We start from the raw sequence: 20,223 nt of genomic DNA, 5'->3' as shown, positions 1-20,223 counted from the left end.
GGGACAGCGGCACCAGACCCACATGTGTACTCCTGACCCAGAGGTAAGGGTCCACACTGGGCCATACAGGCCACACTGCTCACGACGTAGTACAGCTCCCTCTGTCTCCCACACACCTAGACTCTGAAACTCTGATCTTGTTTATGCTACTTAGAAATTATGGGGGTGAGTCTGATAGAATCTATCTGCCCCCCGGCATAGGAGTTTAATTTCTCCACTAAAATCTTGCCATGTGTGCTTTGGTGGCTAGGTTAGGGTCAAATCTGTTTTTTCTCTGAGTTTCCTATCTTGGAAAAGGAGAGAAGAATGGGGGTCGGGTTTTACACTAAAGAGAAACCAGAAAAAGATCGAGGGAGGGGGTAGGGTGGTGCTACTCTTCAAGGCCTGCCAGAACTCTTTAAGAAGCATAGGTAGTGTGCCAGGACAAGTGAGAGGGCTCATTGTGGGGTCAAAAGAGAAACTGTTAGAGGAAGCCTAGGGAAAGGCTTGGACGGAAGGAGCAAGAGTGAAGAGAAGAATCTATCCAGAGGCAGGTGGATCTCTGAGTTCGAGGCCAGCCTGGTCTACACAGTGAGTTCCAGGACAGCCAGAGCTACACAGAGAAACCCTGTCTCAAAAAAACTAAACAAAAATAACCTATTCAGGGATGGAAGTGTGTTTTAATTCTGAAACCACTATAAATCAAAAGAGAAAAGGATTTGCCCCTTCCTTCTGTCTCCCGATCTTGGACAGCAAAGTAAGGGGAACTCACGCCTGATTGGACTGTGCTTACTCCAGGGCCGGAAAACCCTGGCTGCAACACCTGCCCAGCCTGCCAAAACGCTGCCAGGCACAGGGACTGGCCACCACTCCGGCTGATGAGTGAAGGGTACCCCTGTGTGCTGCCTTTCTCTTTGCTTCCTGCCTAGTGTGCAGCCTCGGCCTGGCAGGGAGCCTCCAAGTAGGGCTTGTAGAGTGGGGCCCTCTAGACAGTACTTAAAACACAGTGATTTATGAGGTCCTAGAAGGGCCTGGGTGGGAAAGCAGAGAGGACCCCAGACTAGTTTCTATGAGGCTTCAGCACCCCACTGACAAGAGTCAAGGTACTCATCTTCTTGATGTCTGTGATCAGGCCAACTTTGGGACAGGGTATAGCCTTCACTTTTCCTGGGGCCCAAGACTGGGTCTGTGTTGAATAAGACCAGTAGAACTGGTTAGAATAAGACTAATGGACGTCTATGCAAATCCTTAACCTTGAAAGAAGCAAAGTGAGCAGCTCAGTAATGCTAGTTTTGTAGGATTTATTTTTTTTTTAACATGAAAGAATTCTTTTGAACCCTCCATGGCTCCAAGAAAATCTATTTGAAATGTCCCTTCTTATGGGGCCATGGGGTTAAGTGCCAGGGACGGTAGGCTAAATGCCAGGGATGCTGGTTGCATGGCTCTTGGGAGCAAGGCTAATGGCATCCCTGCTGTGGACTCAGGAATACCAGGCCCGGGCACTGGTTGCCCAGAGAGATGCAGCCATTTTTACTTCTAACTGAAGGACACCACCTTCTGGGATTTCCCCTTCTGCGGTGGGAAACAGAGCAGCAGATACCCAAAGGATCAACAGGGCCTGTACCCAAAGTGTCCAGGCTGGGAAGGAGCTCACATGAGCGCCCAGGGTAGGGTGATTTATGTAGTTCAGGATTTGGTTCCTGCTGGTGGAAAGAAGATGCATTTTGTGAGTGCTGCATGGTAATTGCCCTTCATAAGGATGATCTCAAAAGGTCAAGGGATGGGTCTTGAATAGCCCTAATGTCCCTGAAACAGTCCATTGTGTAGCTATTGTCTATACATGTAAAGGAACTCTTCTTGACCCTATTCAGACTTTTCACTTTTGGCCCCCAGGGTTTCCCAAGTGAATAATTACATACTACCTTATTCTAGAGCAAAATCTATCTCTTTTCAACAACAACAACAACAACAAAAAGTTCAATACACATTTTTTGAGCTCCTACTATGTATCAGATATTATGCTAGGTTGGGGGACATATAGATGAATAATACATGGTCACCTTTGGAGGGAGTCTGAACCCTGGTTTTCAAAATATTTCCCAATGGCCTTTGGAATTTAGTAAGCAAATCTGCATCTATCCCTTTCTATTTCATACACATGGATTACAAACTCAGTCTCCATCTCCCTGCAATCTTTTCTAAAACTCTTATTCATGGTGTATGTGTATATGTGTGCATGAGTTTGTGTGCACAATGTTTGTGCAGGTGCCCACAGAGGCTAGACAGGGTGCTAGATCCTATGGAACTGGAATTACAGGCCATTATGAGATGCCCAATGTAGGTAGTAGGTGCTGGGACCAAAACCCGGGTCCCCCACAAGAGTAGCAGATGCTCTTCACAGCTGAACCATTGTTCCTTCTTGCAATCTTTTAACTTGGCCTCATATGGTAACCTTCACTATGATCAATTTGGATGGCTTTCTCTGTACTCTAATAGGTCTTCCTTAGCAGACAGGATAAGCAGAATTAGGCTCTATCCTTTAAATGCAAATACTATACGAATGTGGACACCTGTTATTTGTTTATATACCCAGTAGTTATTGAATGCCTGCTGGGTTCATGCATTCTATTAAGTGAATAGAGTAGACACTGCCCTCACGGAAGCCACCATTTGGGTATGTGTTTGGGAAACAGAAGGTGAAGACTCCAAACACCACACAGATAAATAGGTAACTACAAACTGAGACAAATGTTATGAAGAAAGTACAGGGTGCTATCAGTGTAAAAGTGGTATTGTGGTATAATCTAGAAGGCTTAGAGAAGGTTCTCTTGAGGAAATGACATTTGAGCTGAGATCTGAAAGATTAGTGGACATAGATGAAGCAGAGTCCGGGGAAGAATGTTCCAGGCGAAGTAAAGAGCACATACAAAGGGCCCGTGAGAAGGGGAAGCAGCGTCCCTCAAGAACTGCAGGAAGGCCCATGATGCTGTAGCACAGAGCATGGCCAGAGGGCTGTATGTGAAGGACATGGAAAGTCAGCCAGAGGCCTGACCATTGAGCATGCTGCAGGCCTCTCTCACTGTGGGAAGGCACATGCGATGAAGGTTTGTACAAGTGCCTCCTTTTCTCAGGTTATTGTTGCTCTTCTCTTTCCTCCCTTAGGAGCAATAATGATGGTTTGAACTTCGAAGAACTTTCTTTCCCAGTGTCCTGGCACGGTGTGGTTATGCCTGGGTGCAGAAGATGCCCCCAAACTACTGGGTCAGCCTAGGTCAATGTGGACAGAAGGGCAGGGCAGAGGTGGGTGGAGTGCTTTGCCTGAGGTATCAGCTCCACAGTGACGTTTGGAACAGCCCCAAGACTAGAGTCCTTGTTCCCAGATAACTCTATCACACGTGCCTTCCCACCCCCACTGAAATGCTCCACCTGCCTTGCCTCCTACAACAGCTCTGCTCCCCGACTCAAACTGGGGAAGGTCTCTGGAGAAGAATTCTGACTCTGCCCAGCTCCTTGAGTCTTGTTCTGAGGCTCTCAGGCCACAGTTTTGTTGGGAAGTGAGGATATATACATATCCTAAATCATTTCCCAGAGGTACTATGGAAGCCATTGTGGGGGGGGGGGGTGATAATGGTCGGGCTTGGCCTTTCAGAAGCCCATCCTTCCTTTCATCTAGACTCATCTCCGGAGAATGTGGCTTGGTGCAGTGACATCTGCTGGCAAGGCTGGGCAGGTAATAAAATGACCAGATGCCCACTCATCTTCATTTCCAGAGTAATAAGTATATCATCATAGTAGACCTGGTGATATAGGCCTATAATCCCAGCCACTCACAGGCAGGAGGGCAAGTTCAAAGGCCAGCTGGAGCTATGGAGTGAATTCAAGGATGCCATGGGCAATTTAGTAAGACCTTGTCTCAAAAAAAAAAAAAAAGCAAAAATAAATAAATAAAGGGGCTAAGGACATATATTGCTCAGTAGTAGGGTACTTGCCTAACATTTGTGAGGTCCTGGGTTCAATTCCCAGTACCACATATACTTCTGAGATTGGACTGGAGCCAGTTGGTTGGTACAAAGCTGAAAGATCAGGCTGGAGAGATGGTTCCGCTGTTAAGAACACTTGCCACCCTTTGGCAGGACCTCAGTTCAGTTCTCAGCACCCACGCTGAGCTGTTCAGAACTTGCTTAAAACTCCAGTTTTAAGATGTAATGTCCTCTTCCGGCCTCTGCCTGTACCCACAAACAGGTGACATATATTCACACAGACACATACTCACACAATACTCACATAAACGAATTTTTTAAAAAATAAGAAAAGAAGAAAGGAACAAAACAACACCTTAAAATAAAGCTTAAAAAGGGCAGAATAGTCTGACCCCTAGGCTAGTTTGTGTTAAGTACTGAAAATACTTTTTCTAGCGGTGGCTCGCAACTCCCATGTTGGCCGGTTGATTCTCATTTAGGTACAGTTAGTCACAGAGGAAGTTTGGGTAAACACATGTAAATGACTCAGGCAGATCCATTCCTAGTCCTCATTTCTGGGAAAGTTTATTTCCACAAATAAAAAGTTTAAAAATAGGAGACGGCAAAGTCTTGTTTTTCTATTTTTAATTAATGAATTTATTTATATTTACTGAAATGGGGTCTCTCTATACAGCTCTGGCTGTCCTGGAACTCACTCTGTAGACCAGGCTAGCCTCCAATTCACAGAGATCCACCTGCCTCTGCCTCCCAAGCACTGGGATTAAAGGCCTGTGCCACCATGCCCATCCAGTCTTTTTTTTTTTTTAATTGAGGTTGGCCGGTTTGAGAGAACTTTTTTTAGGGTTCTTTCAGGTTACCAAGAAAATGCTGTCAACAGAAACATTCTCATGGTTTTACAATGGGTAGAAGAGAATAGCTTTTTTTCCCTTTCTGTCCTAGGGATAGCACCTCACAACTGCCAGGCAAACACTTCATCACTGAGATATGATCAGAGCGTTTAAGGTGAACCCTTAATACTATGTGGGGTAAGATATAACCTGCCTCCCTGCTTTCATGCACTTTATGTATGCATTCTGTTCAGTTTCCCTCTTTGTTATTATCGTGTGCACTTGACAGAGTTCACCAATGGTGTGACTGGGACGCCAAAGAGGAGAGAGCAGATAATACTAGAGAAAGAATGATGAAGCAAATATTCCGTCTTCTTAATAACAATTCCTCTGTAATTGAATGCTACTCAGATAAAGGCCACTCCACCCCCAATCTCTATTTCTCATTCAAACTTAAAAATCAAGAGTCCATTAGAGAAGTAGGAAATGAACAGAATTTCACAGAAATGAAACACACACACACACACACACACACACACACACACACACACACACACACACACCTAGAGCGCCATCCTCCTAAAAAACAAAATCAAAAGTATGAGGGACTAGGAATGTGGCTCAGTTGGTAGAGAGTGCTTGCCTAACATGCACAAAGTGCTGGGTTTGATTCCTAGTACAGTATAAAAAGAGGTGTGGTGGCCTATGCCGGTAATTCCATCACTTGGGAAATGGATGAGTTTGAGATCAGCCTGGGCTACATGAGGCCCTACCTCATTAAACAAACAAACAAACACCCAAACATTATTTGAGCTATGGTTCAAAATTTTAATTCTGGAACTATCTTGATTGGCATTCTTACACTAGTGACTGTGCACAACTCTTGGAGGGAAGAAAAAAAGAACACATTTGAGGGAGACAGAAAAGCAGGAGGGAGCCATAGGTGCAAGCAGACACTGCAATGTTCTGATATACAAGACCCCGAATACCAGGGAAATGAGAACACATTATACATCAGAACCGTAGTGCAATGGCACATGGTAGTTGTAGCTTCAGTTAGGAAAACCACAGAGATACATAGACAATGAGGAATGTTCTAGTTTGCTTCCTTGTGGCTGCGGTAAACTCCAAGACCAAATGCAATTTGGGTTAGGAAAAGGTTCATCTGGCTTCCAGGTTACAGTTCTGGGGAAGCCAGAGCAGGAACTGAAGCCGCGCTCCCGCAGCCACCTTTTCCATACCTGCCCATGGGTGACATCACTCACTTTGGATTGGGCCCTCCCACATCAATCATGCCCCTTAAGAGGGCTGGAGAGGCCAGGTGGTGGTGGCACACGCCTTTAATCCCAGCACTCGGGAGGCAGAGGCAGGCAGATCTCTGTGAGTTCAAGGCCAGCCTGGTTTACAAAGCGAGTTCCAGGAAAGGCGCAAAGCTACAAAGAGAAACCCTGTCTCGAAACCCCCCCCCCCCAAAAAAAAAAGTGGGCTGGAGAGATGGCTGAGCGGTTAAGAGCACTCACTGGCTGCTCACCCAGAGGATCTGGGTTCAATTCCTTGCATCTCCATGGTGGCTTACAATCATCTGTAACTCCAGTTCCAAAGGATCCAATACCTTCTTCTGACTTCCGAGAGCACCAGGCATGAAACATGGTGCACATACATGTAAGCAAAGTATTCATATACATAAAATCTTGTGTGTGTGTGTGTGTGTGTGTGTGTGTGTGTATGTGTAGCTTTAAAAAAGTAGCAGTAAATTTCAGAAAGTCTCACTTTCCTGATCGGCTTGTCCGGGTTAATAATTTTTGAAAGGCAGAGGGGGACTGCAGGCAGGTGAAAGTCATGCTCCACAGCCCCTCCTGCAAGCAGTTGGCCCAAGTTCATGACTTATTTGCTGTGTTCACTCAGCTCCCAGCTCAATACCTACCATATATCATAAGCTAAATATCTGATTGATGAATAAATGAAAATGCCTGCAATGTGGAAGTCTCAATCCATGCTGACTATGTACATTCCACCTTGAAGTATCAAAAGGAATTCGGTTTTCCTGGAATCCAAAACATGAAGGGCCATCCATAATGACAATTCCCTGGTCTTCTTGATAAGTGAATTTGGGCGCAGAGAACCCAGGGAGAGACAGTCTGTTAGAGAAAACCCAATTACACTGAGGAACATATGTTGCCCTGAGGCTTCTGCTGCCATAACAACATCATGTAACTATAACTACAGCCCTGGAGGGCCCTGGCCCCGTCAAATATGGAAAAGGATGTCTTCATCATAAGACAGGTTTGTGCTCAGATAGACTTCCCTGGAGGGTTTGGATCAGGGAAGGGAGATAAATTAAGTGGAAGAAAAGGGGGGGGGGGATGAAGGTCAGGAGGGAAGAACTGCTACCAAAGCAGCATAATGATTTTTTTTTTAAAGCAATTTTCAAAATGTGGTTATTTGACTGTTTAGCTTTGGTGGTTATTTATAACCCCAGCTGCAGAGGCGGGAAGCTGAGCTGGCGCCTGCTGAGATCTATCCAATAACTTCCCCCAGGGTGGGCTGAGGATGGGGCTAGGGAGGACACAAGAACCAACTTAACCAGTGGCTGGAACTTTAAGAGAAGCTCCAGGCCATATCCAGCAGGGGAAAGAAAGAAAGGTCCACCCTGACTTTTTGTTGTTGTTGTTGTTGTTGTTAAGACAGAATCTGTGTATGTAGCTCTTGATGGCCTGTAACTCTGTGTAGACAAGGCTGGCCTCCAGCTGCTTGCATCTGCCTCCCAGTGTTGGTATTAGAGGTATGAGCTACTACAACTAGCTGCCACCCCCCACCCCCCACCCCCCCTTTCAACTGTGTCTTGCTATGTAATTCTGGCAAACCTAGAACTCGCTATGTAGATCAGGCTGGCCTTGAATTTGCAGTGATCTGAACTTGCCTCTGCTTTGAGGTTGCTGCCATTAGAGGTGTGCTCCACCAGGCCAGACTGACTCTATTCTTTTTGTTGTGGTTGTTGTTTGAGACAGGGTTTCTCCGTGTAGCTTTTCGCCTTTCCTGAAACTCACTCTGTAGCCCAGGCTGGCCTTGAACTCACAGAGATCTGCCTGCCTCTGCCTCCCAAGTGTTGGGACTAAAGGTGTGCGCCACCACCACCACCACCTGGCTCTGACTCTATTCTTAAGGCAGATGTAAAGAAAAAAGATTTTAACATTAATTATGGTGACATCAGCAATTTCTGAGAGTCTCCTAAAGGGACAGAGGATAGATCAACACTTTTGGCTGGAAGTTAGAGATGAGATAGGTCTAGTTACAGTAGCATTGTCTTGAAAAGGCCCAGGCAGGCTTCTCTCACTTTACAAGAGAGCACCTGAACAGAGGGAATGTCTTCTCCCTAATCCTGCCAGGAATCACACCTGGTCAGAGAAAAGAGGACGACGGGATCTTTGCAAGTCTTTCCTAGCTAGTCATCACCTGGCCCTGGGGTCAGGAACATTTAATTTGGTACTACTCCGGTCACTGCTGAGTCCTTTAGAAGGCAAGCAGCAAGAGTGACGCTGGAGACTGCAACAAGCCAAAGGTCTCAGCTTTCAGGAACCCTGAGGCTTCTGAAGCAGGCAATGAGCAATCACACTTGTATTTGAAATATGGTACCTATCATTTTACTGGCAAAGGACTATTTCTTTTAACTCTTTGATTACTTTCTTTTAATAAAATCACTGTATTGTAATGAACTCACAAATAAAACATCACACAGCTAGATTAAGGGAGCTGCTAACACTTGCTGAGTCTCGAACTCTATCCCAAGCTCAGTGGTCCTCCGCAGCTGCAATGGCTGTTCTCAAGCACTGGAACCGGGCTCAGAATTTTACACCTCGACTATCAGATTCGTCTTTATTCACTTATCCACTGGAAAAGAAAAAAAGAAAAACTACGACAGAATTGAAACCAAGGGGAAAAGCTAGCCTTATATCCTCTTTCATGACTCATGTGTCCTTTTCCCTACACTCTGTCCTTCCTCATCACCTAATGTTACTCTTTCTTGGTAACTGAGGAACGTATAGGGCCCTCAGCAACGTTAGTGAGGAGACAAGACACAGATACAAGTGAGGACAATATAAAAGACACACGCGATTGCCCCGCTCTCCAGCCCACTTCGGCGACCCTCACCTTTGGCGAAGGAGACTGCAGCAGCCGTTGAACTAATCTACTTCGGGTTCCCCTGCCACTCTGATCATCCCTCTAAAAGCTGCCAGAAATAAATCTCTAAGATGCAAGTCTGATCATGGGATTGCTCTGCAGAAGTAGTTCAGGACCAGCCCACCACCTCCGATCCAGTCTCGATCACGGCACAGAAGACTCCGCATGAACTGGTTCCCAGCACCACTGTGGCAATCATTTCACTCCTGCTTGCAAAGTAAGTCACCCCAGACACCATGTTTCTCAACATGTCGTACTCTGCATGGAAAGCCCCTATTTTCTGTGTCATCCTATTAAATTCCATTTTTCATTCACCTCTCTTATGAATTTTCTCCTAAACTTTCCAGATGAAATATTCCACCTCCTTCTCTGTACCCAGTGGACCTTCCCTATACTTCTATTTTCTTTCCGTTTATCGAGAGAGGGTTTTTCTCCGTGTAGTTTTGGTGCCTGTCCTGGATCTCGCTCTGTAGACCAGGCTGGCCTCGAATTCACAGAGATCCGCCTGCCTCTGCCTCCCGAGTGCTGGGATTAAAGGCGTGTGCCACCGTCGCCCGGCTGTTTTTTCATACTCCATGGCATTTTAGAACTATGAGCTTACTGGCCAGTTTCCCTCACCAGACTCAGCTCCACTGAGGGAAGATGGTGTTTTCTTCATCTAGGTGTAACATGGTATCTGTGTTAATTGCTGGGTTCCTAAAGCTGATGCAAGGTTAAACAGGTAAATGTGATCACTGATATCATACCCAACATTAGGATGTTATAGTCATGATTAGGGAGACCACAAACACAAAAGCCTTTTCTAAGCTGGGCAGTGGTGGCACACGCCTTTAATCCCAGCACTCGGGAGGCAGAGCCAGGCAGGTCTCTGTGAATTCGAGGCCTGCGTGGTCTACAGAGGGAGATCTAGGACAGGCACCAAAGCTACACAGAGAAACCCTGGCTCGAAAAACCAAAAAAAGAAAAAAAGCCTTTTCTACTTTTCTAACTCAGGAACTTGCTGAGTATTTCAAACACTTGTTTCTTTTATTGCTCAGAACCACTTAGTAAGCTGGTCATTAGCACGAACACTTCAAGATGAAAAGACTAACATCAACTTAAAAACTTGTCCCAGAGCAACACAGAGAAAAATGACAGAGCCGATTCAAATGTAGGACTGACATCAAAGCCTCTTACTCGATGATGCTAGTAAAGCTGATGCATGAGGGGGATAGGAACCACGTTCCTCCAGGCTGGGAAACGGAGGGGGGAACAAAATAGCTACTAAACTTCAGGAGAACATGCAGCAGTCACGACAAAACAGTACGTGACTGTGCTCTACTGTCTTACAAACAGTAAACCAGGATAGACTTTCTGAAGAAAGAAAAGCAATTACCGAGGGCTGGAAGATGCGTCCAGGCAGGAAAACCCTATATAAGGAATACTGGCTGGCAAAACGGTGGGCAGTGCTTAGGTGGTCTGCCAGATATGGGTAAGTAGAGGCATCTAGGTGAAGGACTTGAAGCCAACAGTTCCTGTTTTTGCCATAACGAAAATAACTCTCAGTGTAAAGATTATAATTGGAGAGAGAGAAAGTAAACAAGATTAAAATAAGAAAATCAGGAAACAAATAACTGGGGAGAGGTAAGCCAGTGAGAGAGGGAGAAGGAGAGAGAGAAAAGGAGAGAGAATGAGAGCAAACCCAAGAGAAGATGCCGTTAGGATTCTACTTTCCCTGTTCCAAACATCCACTCTCACTTCAAGAATACATATTTTTGCCAAAGATCAAAGATCCTAGTGTTAGTTTTTCATCTTTTCCAGAATGCATTTTCAAAAGATAAGAACCCTATCTAAAAAGACTATAAACTAACAAAAATATTGAACATCTGTAATGATGTAAATGCTAAGAATAATCTGACTGAGTAGCAAGTATTCACTGTGGATTGAACATGGACTGGGTACTCTAGAAAGGCTGTACAGAAAAACTAAATATAAAATCATACATATATTTCTCTTCTTTTTTGGCAGGAGGGGGGTGTTGTTTTTTGAGACAGTGTCTCCTATAGCCCAGGCTGTCCTAGAACCATGGAGCTCATAACCTTAAACGGAATCGTCCGCCTCCTGCTCCAAGTACTGGGATTACAGATGTGTGCCACTGCAGCCAACTTAAATGATATTCTTCAAACATAGTTAGGGAGTTATAATATTCCAGAGTAACCCAGGAACACATCCATGAGTGTAAAAGAACAGTAATAGAATGAAATTAAACACGAGCGCTAAAATAATAGAGGAAAAAATGTGAGCCATCTCCCCCCCCACACACACACACAGGGTTTCTCAGCGTAGCTTTGGAGCCTGTCCTGGAACTCACTTTGCAGACTAACTAGGCCGGCCTCGAACTCACAGAGATCCGCCTGCCTCTGCCTCCCGAGTGCTGGGATTAAAGGCCTGTGCCACCACCGCCCGGCCGAGCCATTTTCAAGTGTGTTTTTATGTGAAGTTCAACCCACATAGACTGTTTCAAAGGTATTTATGCTAAGTACTAAAAATGAAATACTAAATGCTGCCTGTGTCAACAATGGCTCAAGCTATCCCCCAGGAGTGTGAGCTAAGGGTCAGGTACTTTTAACTCTGAAGAGTCCTCTGTTTAGCATATCAATCAGGTGTTTGTATTCTGTTCTTTAAGCCTCTCTCCAGAGGTTAGGTCTCAGATTGAAATTCTGATAGGCTGGTGACCTGAGTTTGATCCCTGAGACCCCCCCCCCCCCAAAGGTGGAAGGAGAGAACCTACTCCACAAAGTCGTTCTCTGAGCACACTCAGTCATGCGTGTACGTACATACACACACACACACACACACACACACACCCCACACACAAATATTCAAGCAGACAAATAAATTTGGAACCAGAATCCTAACTTGATAACTGAGCTTGCTTTGATTCCACCAAGTCGCTCCTCACCAAGCCTTGGTTCTCTCAAGTCCCCTCAGGTTAAAACTTCAAGGCCTGCTAATCACTTTCCTGCCTTTTCTTTTTTGAGAGAGGGCCTGGCCTGTGTGGAACAGCTAGCCTTTAACTCAGAGATTTGTCTGCCTCAAAAAGCATGCACCGCCACGCCCAGTTCCAGGCTTTTCTTATAGCTCTTCCTCCAGCCTTAACCAACTTCTCTTTCCTATGCCCTTTTATTATTACTTAAACACCCATTCCTTTGGGGGGGGGCTCCAGTGTCTTTAAAAATACTTCTTTCTCCACCTCCCACCCCCAATTCTTGGCTCTGGCAGTTGGGCTCCCGAGGTCACATGGGCAGAATGGAGTTCAACGCTTCTCCGACTTTGGTACAGCACCTAGAACCCTTCTATTGACATCACCTCATCGCCCCCTCTCCAGCCACCCGAAGCTCGCAAACCAAAGCAGAAAACTGCTGGGCCAGGGGCGTCTCAGCGCAGAGCTAAATTGGGAATTCTTTGGCGCTACGGCATTCGGAGAACAGCTCTGCATCATCCTGTATCGTGAACGTAACTTACTCGCTGTTCTCTTAATGCAAGGACAATGTCTCCTCTACCAGACAGGAACCTTCATGACCGACAGAACCCTGCCAATCCTTTATTCAAGCCCCGTTCACACCCCTCCGGAACAAGAATAGGTCTTAGAACAGTTTCTTCGGCAAAATATTTCTTCCCGACTCGGAGTTTACACGGTAAACGGAAACGTCCTTTGGCCGATTAGGAAACGAAAGGGTTAAAGCTCGACAACCTGATGGATTCTGGGGTTTTCCTTCCTCCACGCCAGAAATTAAAACGACCAGGAAGGGAGAGATTTTTTTTTTTGCCCAAGATAAAGATGAAAACTGTTAACTTCCACTGTCAGACGTCTGCCCCCAACAATCATGGCGACCTAGTCCCACAAAGGAGACCACACACCTAACTAAACATGGCTGGTCCGAGGTCTCATTATCGGCGGTGGTCCCTGCCCGACTCCAAAATGGCGCTCACGGGCCTCTTAGAAGTTGCAAACTTCCCAGCATCCTCTCTGGCCTAGACGTCAGGTGACGCGAGCCTCAGCCGGAAGTGAAGGAAAAAGCGCTTCAGCCCGCGGCGCCTGCGCAGAAGGCTCTAGACGCCGAGAGGCAGGAGGCACTTGGGATCGTCCGCAGGGTTTGGGACTGCTACAGAGGCCGCCACGGAGCCCGCCGGAGCCACCGTTCCTGCTGCTGCCGCCGCCGCCCGAATCGGAACCGTCGGGCTGCAGCCGCCGGCAATGCCGCGGAGGAAGGTGAGGACTAGCAGCGGAGGGATGGCGGGTTTCTAAGGCGAGTCGACTGAGGACCGTGACGCAGCTGGCCACGCCTCGCAGTGGTTGCGTTCCAACTTCCCGCTCCCCGACACCTAGCCTAGCCACCCTGCCTCCTCTCGGTACCAGGCAGAAAAATGTGGGCCCGACCCTGGCCTCGGCCTATGCTAGTGACTATTCCCGCCCTCTGCTTGCCTGGATCGGAGGCGCTCTTGTCAATTGGTCGCTGAAGCGTCTAGAAGCATATTGATTGGATGGGGACGCCGCCTATTTGGGCTCAACGGTCACCTCCCCGCGTGCGTGGGCGGTGTCTGGGTCTGGCCCCGGTGCCCTGCGACTGGCTGTGGAAAATGCTATCGCTTCTCCTCATTGGCCCCGCGTCGCAGTCTGTTCTTGTGGCGGGTGCGGTTTAGCAAGGCCTGGATTGGGTCGCCCGAGGCCCCGCCCTTCCGGGTAGAGATGGCGATAGGTGCAAAGACGAGTTGGGGAGACCACTTTCCTTTCCAGGTGCGGGGCACAACAAAGCGGAGGAATGGGTGGTGGGAAAGCCAGCGCCCACTCCCAAGGGATACCTTGCAGGCCTGTTGCAACTCAGACATCGTCTTCCACTTACTCAGTTTGACATTGCCTAGGAAGTGCATTTTGGAAAAGTAACACAAAACTTGTTGGAATTAGAAGGGTCCTTTGAATTTGGAAACCACACAAGGAAATATATGATGCTATATATGATGCATGCACTGGAGGGTGCGGGCGCGGGCGATTGACGGTGTATGCTAAGGCCTGAGCAGGACATCTAGCTTTTCTCTATGGCTTTCTTACTGGACCAGAATGCTCTCCAGATCCACCTGTCTTGTCTCCTCAGTGCTAGGATTCTAGGCTCGTGCATTTTTTTTTTTTATTTTAATGCATGCTGGAGATCTATACTGAGGCTTTTTTGCTTACAGCAGAGCGAGTGCTCTTGCCTGCTAAGCCATCTCTCCAGCCCTGACCCTGCTCTTTGCATTCTACAACTGAACATGTGGAGCACAGCTGAACTGTGTCTAGGCCACTTGTCAAGCAAAGGCAAGCCAGAACTACAGAACAAGTGTAATACAGTTCCACAAATGTTTACTGACCACTTGCTACATCCTAGTCGATAGGGCTTCAAAAATGATGAATGGTCACTGGTTTAAGGGCATCACAGTTGAGTGGGGAACACAGATAAAGATGTAACCACAGAAGGCTGCAATGTGGTCTCTGCTTGAAATTATGTAGACTGTAAAGAAGCAGTTAACTCAAATAAATGGTGAAGAGCTGACTTTCAGGGCTAAGCCAGGAAGAATTGGTAGAAGGTAATGGATTCCCATCTGGGTCATTGGATGAGGTGACTTTAAAGATTGCCTTTTATTTTAGTGATACTTTGTGACTCTGGAGCCTTTATGGTCAGATTATGAATGAAATATATGGGTGGATAGATGGTTGGTATTAAGATTTCTGCAGAAAGTATTCTTTACAGAGGATTTCCAGGTTGAATATTTACATTAATGTCTCTTAAAATGACTGGAATTGACAGGTTGTATTTATGTCCAGGTAGATCAAATGTAAGAGACATATATACTGGTATGTTGGAATAGGTCCAGTTTCCTTTTAGCATTTTCCAAATAACCAGAGTCCTGGGAAATGTAAATTCTTACTGGGTGTTATGGCACAAACCTTTAATCCCAGCGCTTGTGAGGTGGATCTCTATAGTTCAAGGTATACCTGGTCTACTTGTAAGCTCTTGTTGGTGTAGTGGTACACACCTACACATCTGTAGTCCTAGCACTCTGGAGGCTGAGGCAGGAAGATCACCATGAGCTCAAGGTAGACCTGGGCTATATGGTAAATTCCAGGCTAGCCTGTGCTGTGTAGGAAGATCCTGTCTTAAAAACAAGAAAACCACCAGGCGGTGGTGGCACACGCCTTTAATCCCAGCACTTGGGAGGCAGAGGCAGGCCTGGTCTACAGAGCGAGTTCCAGGAAAGGCGCAAAGCTACACAGAGAAACCCTGTCTCAACAAACCACAAAAAAAAAAAGAAAAAAAAAAGAAAAAAAAAAAAGAAAACCTCAAATGTAAATATGTTAGTAACTTGTTTGATGGCAAATCTGTCCTGAACTATTCTTAGGCTATTTGCTTTTTTATATATCTCATTTAGTGTAACACTACATTTCTGTTTGCTGTGGAAATATTAATGTGTTTAGTGTGGGGGTTATTTGCAGAATATATGTGTTCTTTCTAAAAAATCTAAAGAATTATTAACTCCAAACATACTCGGCAGCTTATTCTTTGAATAACCAACTTTGACTTGGAGCTCAGGTGTAGCTCAGTAGTGTGTGGTTAGCACCTTGAAGCCCCAAGTTCAGTCCCTAATGCATCCCACTCCCTGCCCTGCCCAGTATATTAGGACTTAAGTTTGAAGTGTTGTAGTGATTTCAGCAAGTTTTCTCCTATTTCTGGCCTAGAAAAGGGCATAGTGTAAGTGCTTAAATGATAAAAGTAATCTTCATGGCTAATCACTCCTTAGGAGGCCAACTGACAATTATGACTAGGATGTGAGGTGAGTTTTAAAAAACCTGGCATATGAGACTGGAGAGATGGCTCAGTGGTTCAGAGCACCTGTTGCTCTTGCAGAGTACCTGGGTTCTGTTCCAAGCACCCACAGGGTGGCTCACAGCCATTTGTGACTCCAGTTCCAGAAGGTTTGACAACTTCCCTTGACCTCTGAGATCACAGACATGCAGGCAAAACGGTCATACATATAGAATAGAATAATTTTAAAAAAATCTGGTTTGACCAACTATGAGTCTTTAGTATAAAATTCCTTTTCTAGCACTTAAAACATCTATGTGGCGAAACTTTAAGGACAGATGGCTAAGAAAATAATTTGTATCTTTTTCTTAAATTCTTTTGGGATTAGAGTTATAGACCACAACATGATTGTTGTGTTTTTTGTTTTTTTTTTTTTTTTTTTTTTTTTTTTTGTTTTTCGAGACAGGGTTTCTCTGTGTAGCTTTGCGCCTTTCCTAGAGCTCACTTGGTAGCCCAGGCTGGCCTCGAACTCACAGAGATCCGCCTGGCTCTGCCTCCCGAGTGCTGGGATTAAAGGCGTGCGCCACCACCGCCCGGCCTGATTGTTGTGTTTTTTGAAATATTTTTTTTGTATGTATAGTGTGTGTATATGCATGTATGTAATATAGATTTACCATATATATGTAGGTAGGTACCTGGAGAGTTCAAAAGAGCTTATTGACGCTCCTAGAACAGAAATTACAGGCAGTTGTGAGTCCCTGTGTGTGTGTTGGGAATAGAACCCAGGACCTCTACAAGAACAGCATGTGTTCTTAACCAATGAGCCATCCCCTGCTCCATATTTTGAAATGATGTATTTTTTTTAATGTGGGGCTTTTTGTTTGTTTGTTTGTTTTTTGGAGTCAGGGTCTCTCTGTATGTAGCTCTAGGTGTCCTGAAATTCACATAGATCTTCCTACCTCTGCTGGAGTTAAAGGCATGTGTGCCAGCATGCCCAGCTAATATGATTTTTGTTGATGGAGTGCGAACACAATTTACCCTGAAGTTAAATGGGGCCTAACATTAACATTTTATACACTATCTTGGACTTTTTCTTTTCTTTTTTTTTTAAAGATTTATTTATTTATTATGTATACAGGAGAGGATGCCAGATCTCATTACAGATGGGTGTGAGTCACCATGTGGGTGCTGGGAACTCAGGACCTCTGGAAGAGCAGTCGGTGCTCTTAACCTCTGAGCCATCTCTCCAGTCCAGACTTTTTCTTTTTTTAAAGAAAGATTTAGTTATATTGTTCTAACTATGTGTATGTATGTATGAGTACAGGTGCCCCAGGAGGCCCGAGGCATTGGTTCCCCTGGAGCTGGAGTTACAAGCAGTTGTGAGCCACCATGTAGGTGCTGGGAATTGCACTCTGGGCCTCTGCCTGAGCTGTCTATGCTCTTAGCCACTGGGCTGTCTCTGCTGTTTCTTTTTTTTTCTGACATGGTATGCTAGCCAGACCATTTTGATTTGGGTGTTTTGTTGTTGGGTTAGGTGCTTTTATTTCCAATTTGTGCTAATCTTTTATGAGAGTTCTAATGATTCAGTCTGAATTGTTTCAGAATTAGTGATAATACAATAAGAATTACTTCTCTTTCCAAGTGTGTCTTACTTGTAGGGTATTCAGCTGAAATGTGTGAGATGGACAGTTCTGAGCAGGGAGGGGAAGTTGTGGTGGAGTCCTTTCTTACATTGAGACTTGGTACTTGAGCATCGTGGTTCATTTTACTTCCAGTGCTACTAGAAGCCCACAGTAAATGCGTCCATGCTAATGTCTGGATCTATGGTGTTACAGAGGAATGCAGGCAGTAGTTCAGATGGAACCGAAGATTCCGATTTTTCTACAGATCTTGAGCACACAGACAGTTCTGAGAGTGACGGCACGTCACGACGGTCTGCCCGAGTCACCCGCTCTTCAGCCAGGCTAAGCCAGAGTTCTCAAGGTAAGAGTCGGATGTTCCTCACAGTGGACAGATTGGGATCATTGTATGTGCTAGTTCATAAGGAGACTAGTCCTTTGGCTTAGTGTAGAGGATAGAATGTGTCAGAGTGTAAGGCAAATGCAGAAACAGCCGGTGATTCATCAAAATGATTCCTGTCGGATACCATGTCCTGTTTATAGGCTGTAGCTTGCATAGATTTAAGACACAGGTGTCTCGTCACTTTTTTTTTTAAGACTTCATGGTGTTATCAGTCATCATAAAATGGTGAATTGGGAATGTTATCACTTTGTAAAATGGCTTAGGGGCTTAAAATGCCTATTGAATGTGGTAGTGAGGCTTAATGCTTTTAAAAGCATGTTTAATTATGGAATGTAGAGTCACATTTGTTAGATATAACAGTGTGTGAATAAATCCCCGGAATTTTGCTTTGGTAGTGAGAAAACACAGGCTTGTGCTTGGAAGGTAGTTGGAAGGCTCGTTAGTGTACTTAGCCATTTGGGCTTGTTTGGTGGGTAGCCTTTGCCCCTTATAGTTCTGTTCAGTGTGGAAGCGAGGTTTCAGAGAATACACAAAGGGGGTGGAGTGAATGGAAAATGGCTGCGTGTAGTAGTGCATGCCTTGAATCCCAGTACTTGGGAAGCAGAGGTGTGTGGATCTCTGAACAAGGCCAGCTTGGTCTATATAGAGAGTTCAAGGCTAACCAGAGCTACATACTGAGACTCTGGTTCTCCCCCTGCCCCCTCCAAAAAGTGTATTTATGTATGTATTATCTATTTATGATAGATAGATAGTTACAGATAGAAATATATGGATGTGTGTATGTGTGTGTATGTGCACACATAAATAAATAAATGTGATTTGTTAAAGAATCCTGTGGAAGTCCAGAGGTGGGGCAACCGCATTGTTGTCTAGTAGGAGTCTACTAGGATTTTACAAATTGAAAGATGAGAAAAATGTTTGAGGCAGAGGGAACCATATATGCAAAGAGTTCTTAGAAACTGTAATTAGCAATGCCCAAAAGGTGATGGATATTCAAAACAGCTAGACACATGAACTTGGGGTCTCTGCAGTTATTTTATTTCCTAGTTCTATGGCCACAGAACTGCACAATTCTTGAGCATCAGCACAGGGTAAGACTACCCTCCCTTGTGTGAAATATAGACAGCCTTGTGAAAAGAGCCCCTGAAAGTATATGAACTTGGGGACCTGGCTTTATACAAACTTACCTCTCCTGACAGCTGGAGAATTTCAACTTGTGGTTCATACATTGTCATAGGATGTTGTTGTATAAAATATTCAATTTCAACTTTGACTCCCTTCCCTTGTTGGAGATGTGAAGGTCTGGGAAGGCTTCACAATAAGTTTATGGAAAGAATTTACAGGGCTGAAGTGATGGCTGAGCGGTAAGAGCGCTTAGTTGCTCTTTCAGAATACCTGGGTTCAGTTCCCAGCAGCCACGTGGTGGCTCACGCCATTAGTAACTCCAGGGGATCCAATGCCCTTTTCTGCTCATACACGTAAAAATAAAATACAGCTTAAAAAAAACCCCAAACATAAAACATAAGTTTCATTTGTTTGTTTTGAGCCAGTTTATTCTTATGTAGCCCAGGCTGGACTATACATTACTATCATTTTGCCTCAGACTCCCAAGTACTAAGAATGCTTAAGACACTGGGTCTGTCTTAAAAATGTTTGTACTTTTTGAATCCATTATGACTTCACATAAAAAAACAAGGATAATCAGAAAGAATAAGTAATCTCCTAATACAGTAGTATTTATGTATTGCTCTGTCAGCTTTAGGACATCTGTATTATGATGGACTGTAGCCAGGGAAGAAATGGGCAGTGCAGTTAGTACTGGTAAAGAACTGTCCTTGTAATGTCGAGGGTATGCTGCTAGGCTCTCGCTCTCACTCTTGCTCTCTCCCTCCCTCCCTCCCCTCCCTCCCCTCCCTCTCTCTCTTTTTTTTTTCCAAACTGAGGTAAGTATTTTTCTTTTTTATGGGAAAGAAGCCAGCTTGGCGACATTAACTTGCCTGAGCTGCCACATGTGGCTGCTGTGTGGAGTGGGATCGAATGGCGTTCAGTCTTCACTACAGAGCTAAACTCTCATGTTCTGCTGTCGTGTGTCATTTGGTGAGACTGATAGAGTCTCAGGACTTGTTGGGTTTGGTGAAATGTGAAGAGAAGGAACTGCGTTCTTACTAATGGTGTGGATGGGAATAAAAAGGTTTTTCTTCTTTTTTCCTTAATTTTATGGCCTTTTAAAACTGGGATCAGATTCCAGCCCTGTTCGAAATTTACCATCTTTCGGCACTGAGGAGCCTGCCTATTCTACCAGAAGAGTGACCCGTAGTCAGCAGCAGCCCACCCCAGTGACTCCAAAAAAGTACCCTCTTCGGCAGACTCGTTCATCTGGCTCTGAAACGGAACAGGTGGTTGATTTTTCAGATAGAG

The 20,223-nt window shown here is 45.2% G+C and overlaps 2 protein-coding genes across 7 annotated transcripts in view; one reads left to right on the top strand and one right to left on the bottom strand.

Moving 5' to 3' along the window:
- The window catches only part of Fam117a (family with sequence similarity 117 member A), a 67,170-nt gene extending 53,605 nt beyond the window's left edge, over positions 1-13,565 (bottom strand). The window contains exon 1 of the mRNA XM_076543197.1: positions 13,431-13,565. The gene's annotated coding sequence lies outside the window, so the exon portion shown is untranslated. The remainder of the gene's footprint in view (positions 1-13,430) is intronic.
- Positions 12,346-20,223, top strand: part of Kat7 (lysine acetyltransferase 7) — a 39,309-nt gene continuing 31,431 nt past the window's right edge. Inside the window, exons 1-3 of one of the 6 annotated variants that reach the window (XM_076543196.1) lie at positions 12,346-13,217; positions 17,619-17,766; positions 20,047-20,223. In XM_076543196.1, the coding sequence (XP_076399311.1) occupies positions 13,203-13,217; positions 17,619-17,766; positions 20,047-20,223 (340 nt within the window). In that variant the 5' untranslated portion in view covers positions 12,346-13,202. Of the gene's footprint in view, positions 13,218-13,544; positions 13,743-17,558; positions 17,767-20,046 lie in introns of those variants that run through there. The other 5 variants (XM_076543193.1, XM_076543192.1, XM_076543195.1 and 2 more) reach the window with 5 other exon arrangements.

The sequence above is a fragment of the Peromyscus maniculatus genome, chromosome 8 (genome assembly GCF_049852395.1).
Source record: "Peromyscus maniculatus bairdii isolate BWxNUB_F1_BW_parent chromosome 8, HU_Pman_BW_mat_3.1, whole genome shotgun sequence".
Taxonomy (NCBI): Eukaryota; Metazoa; Chordata; class Mammalia; order Rodentia; family Cricetidae; genus Peromyscus; species Peromyscus maniculatus.
Note: the sequence above shows the minus strand (reverse complement) of the source record. Positions and strands in the feature narration are given on the sequence as shown.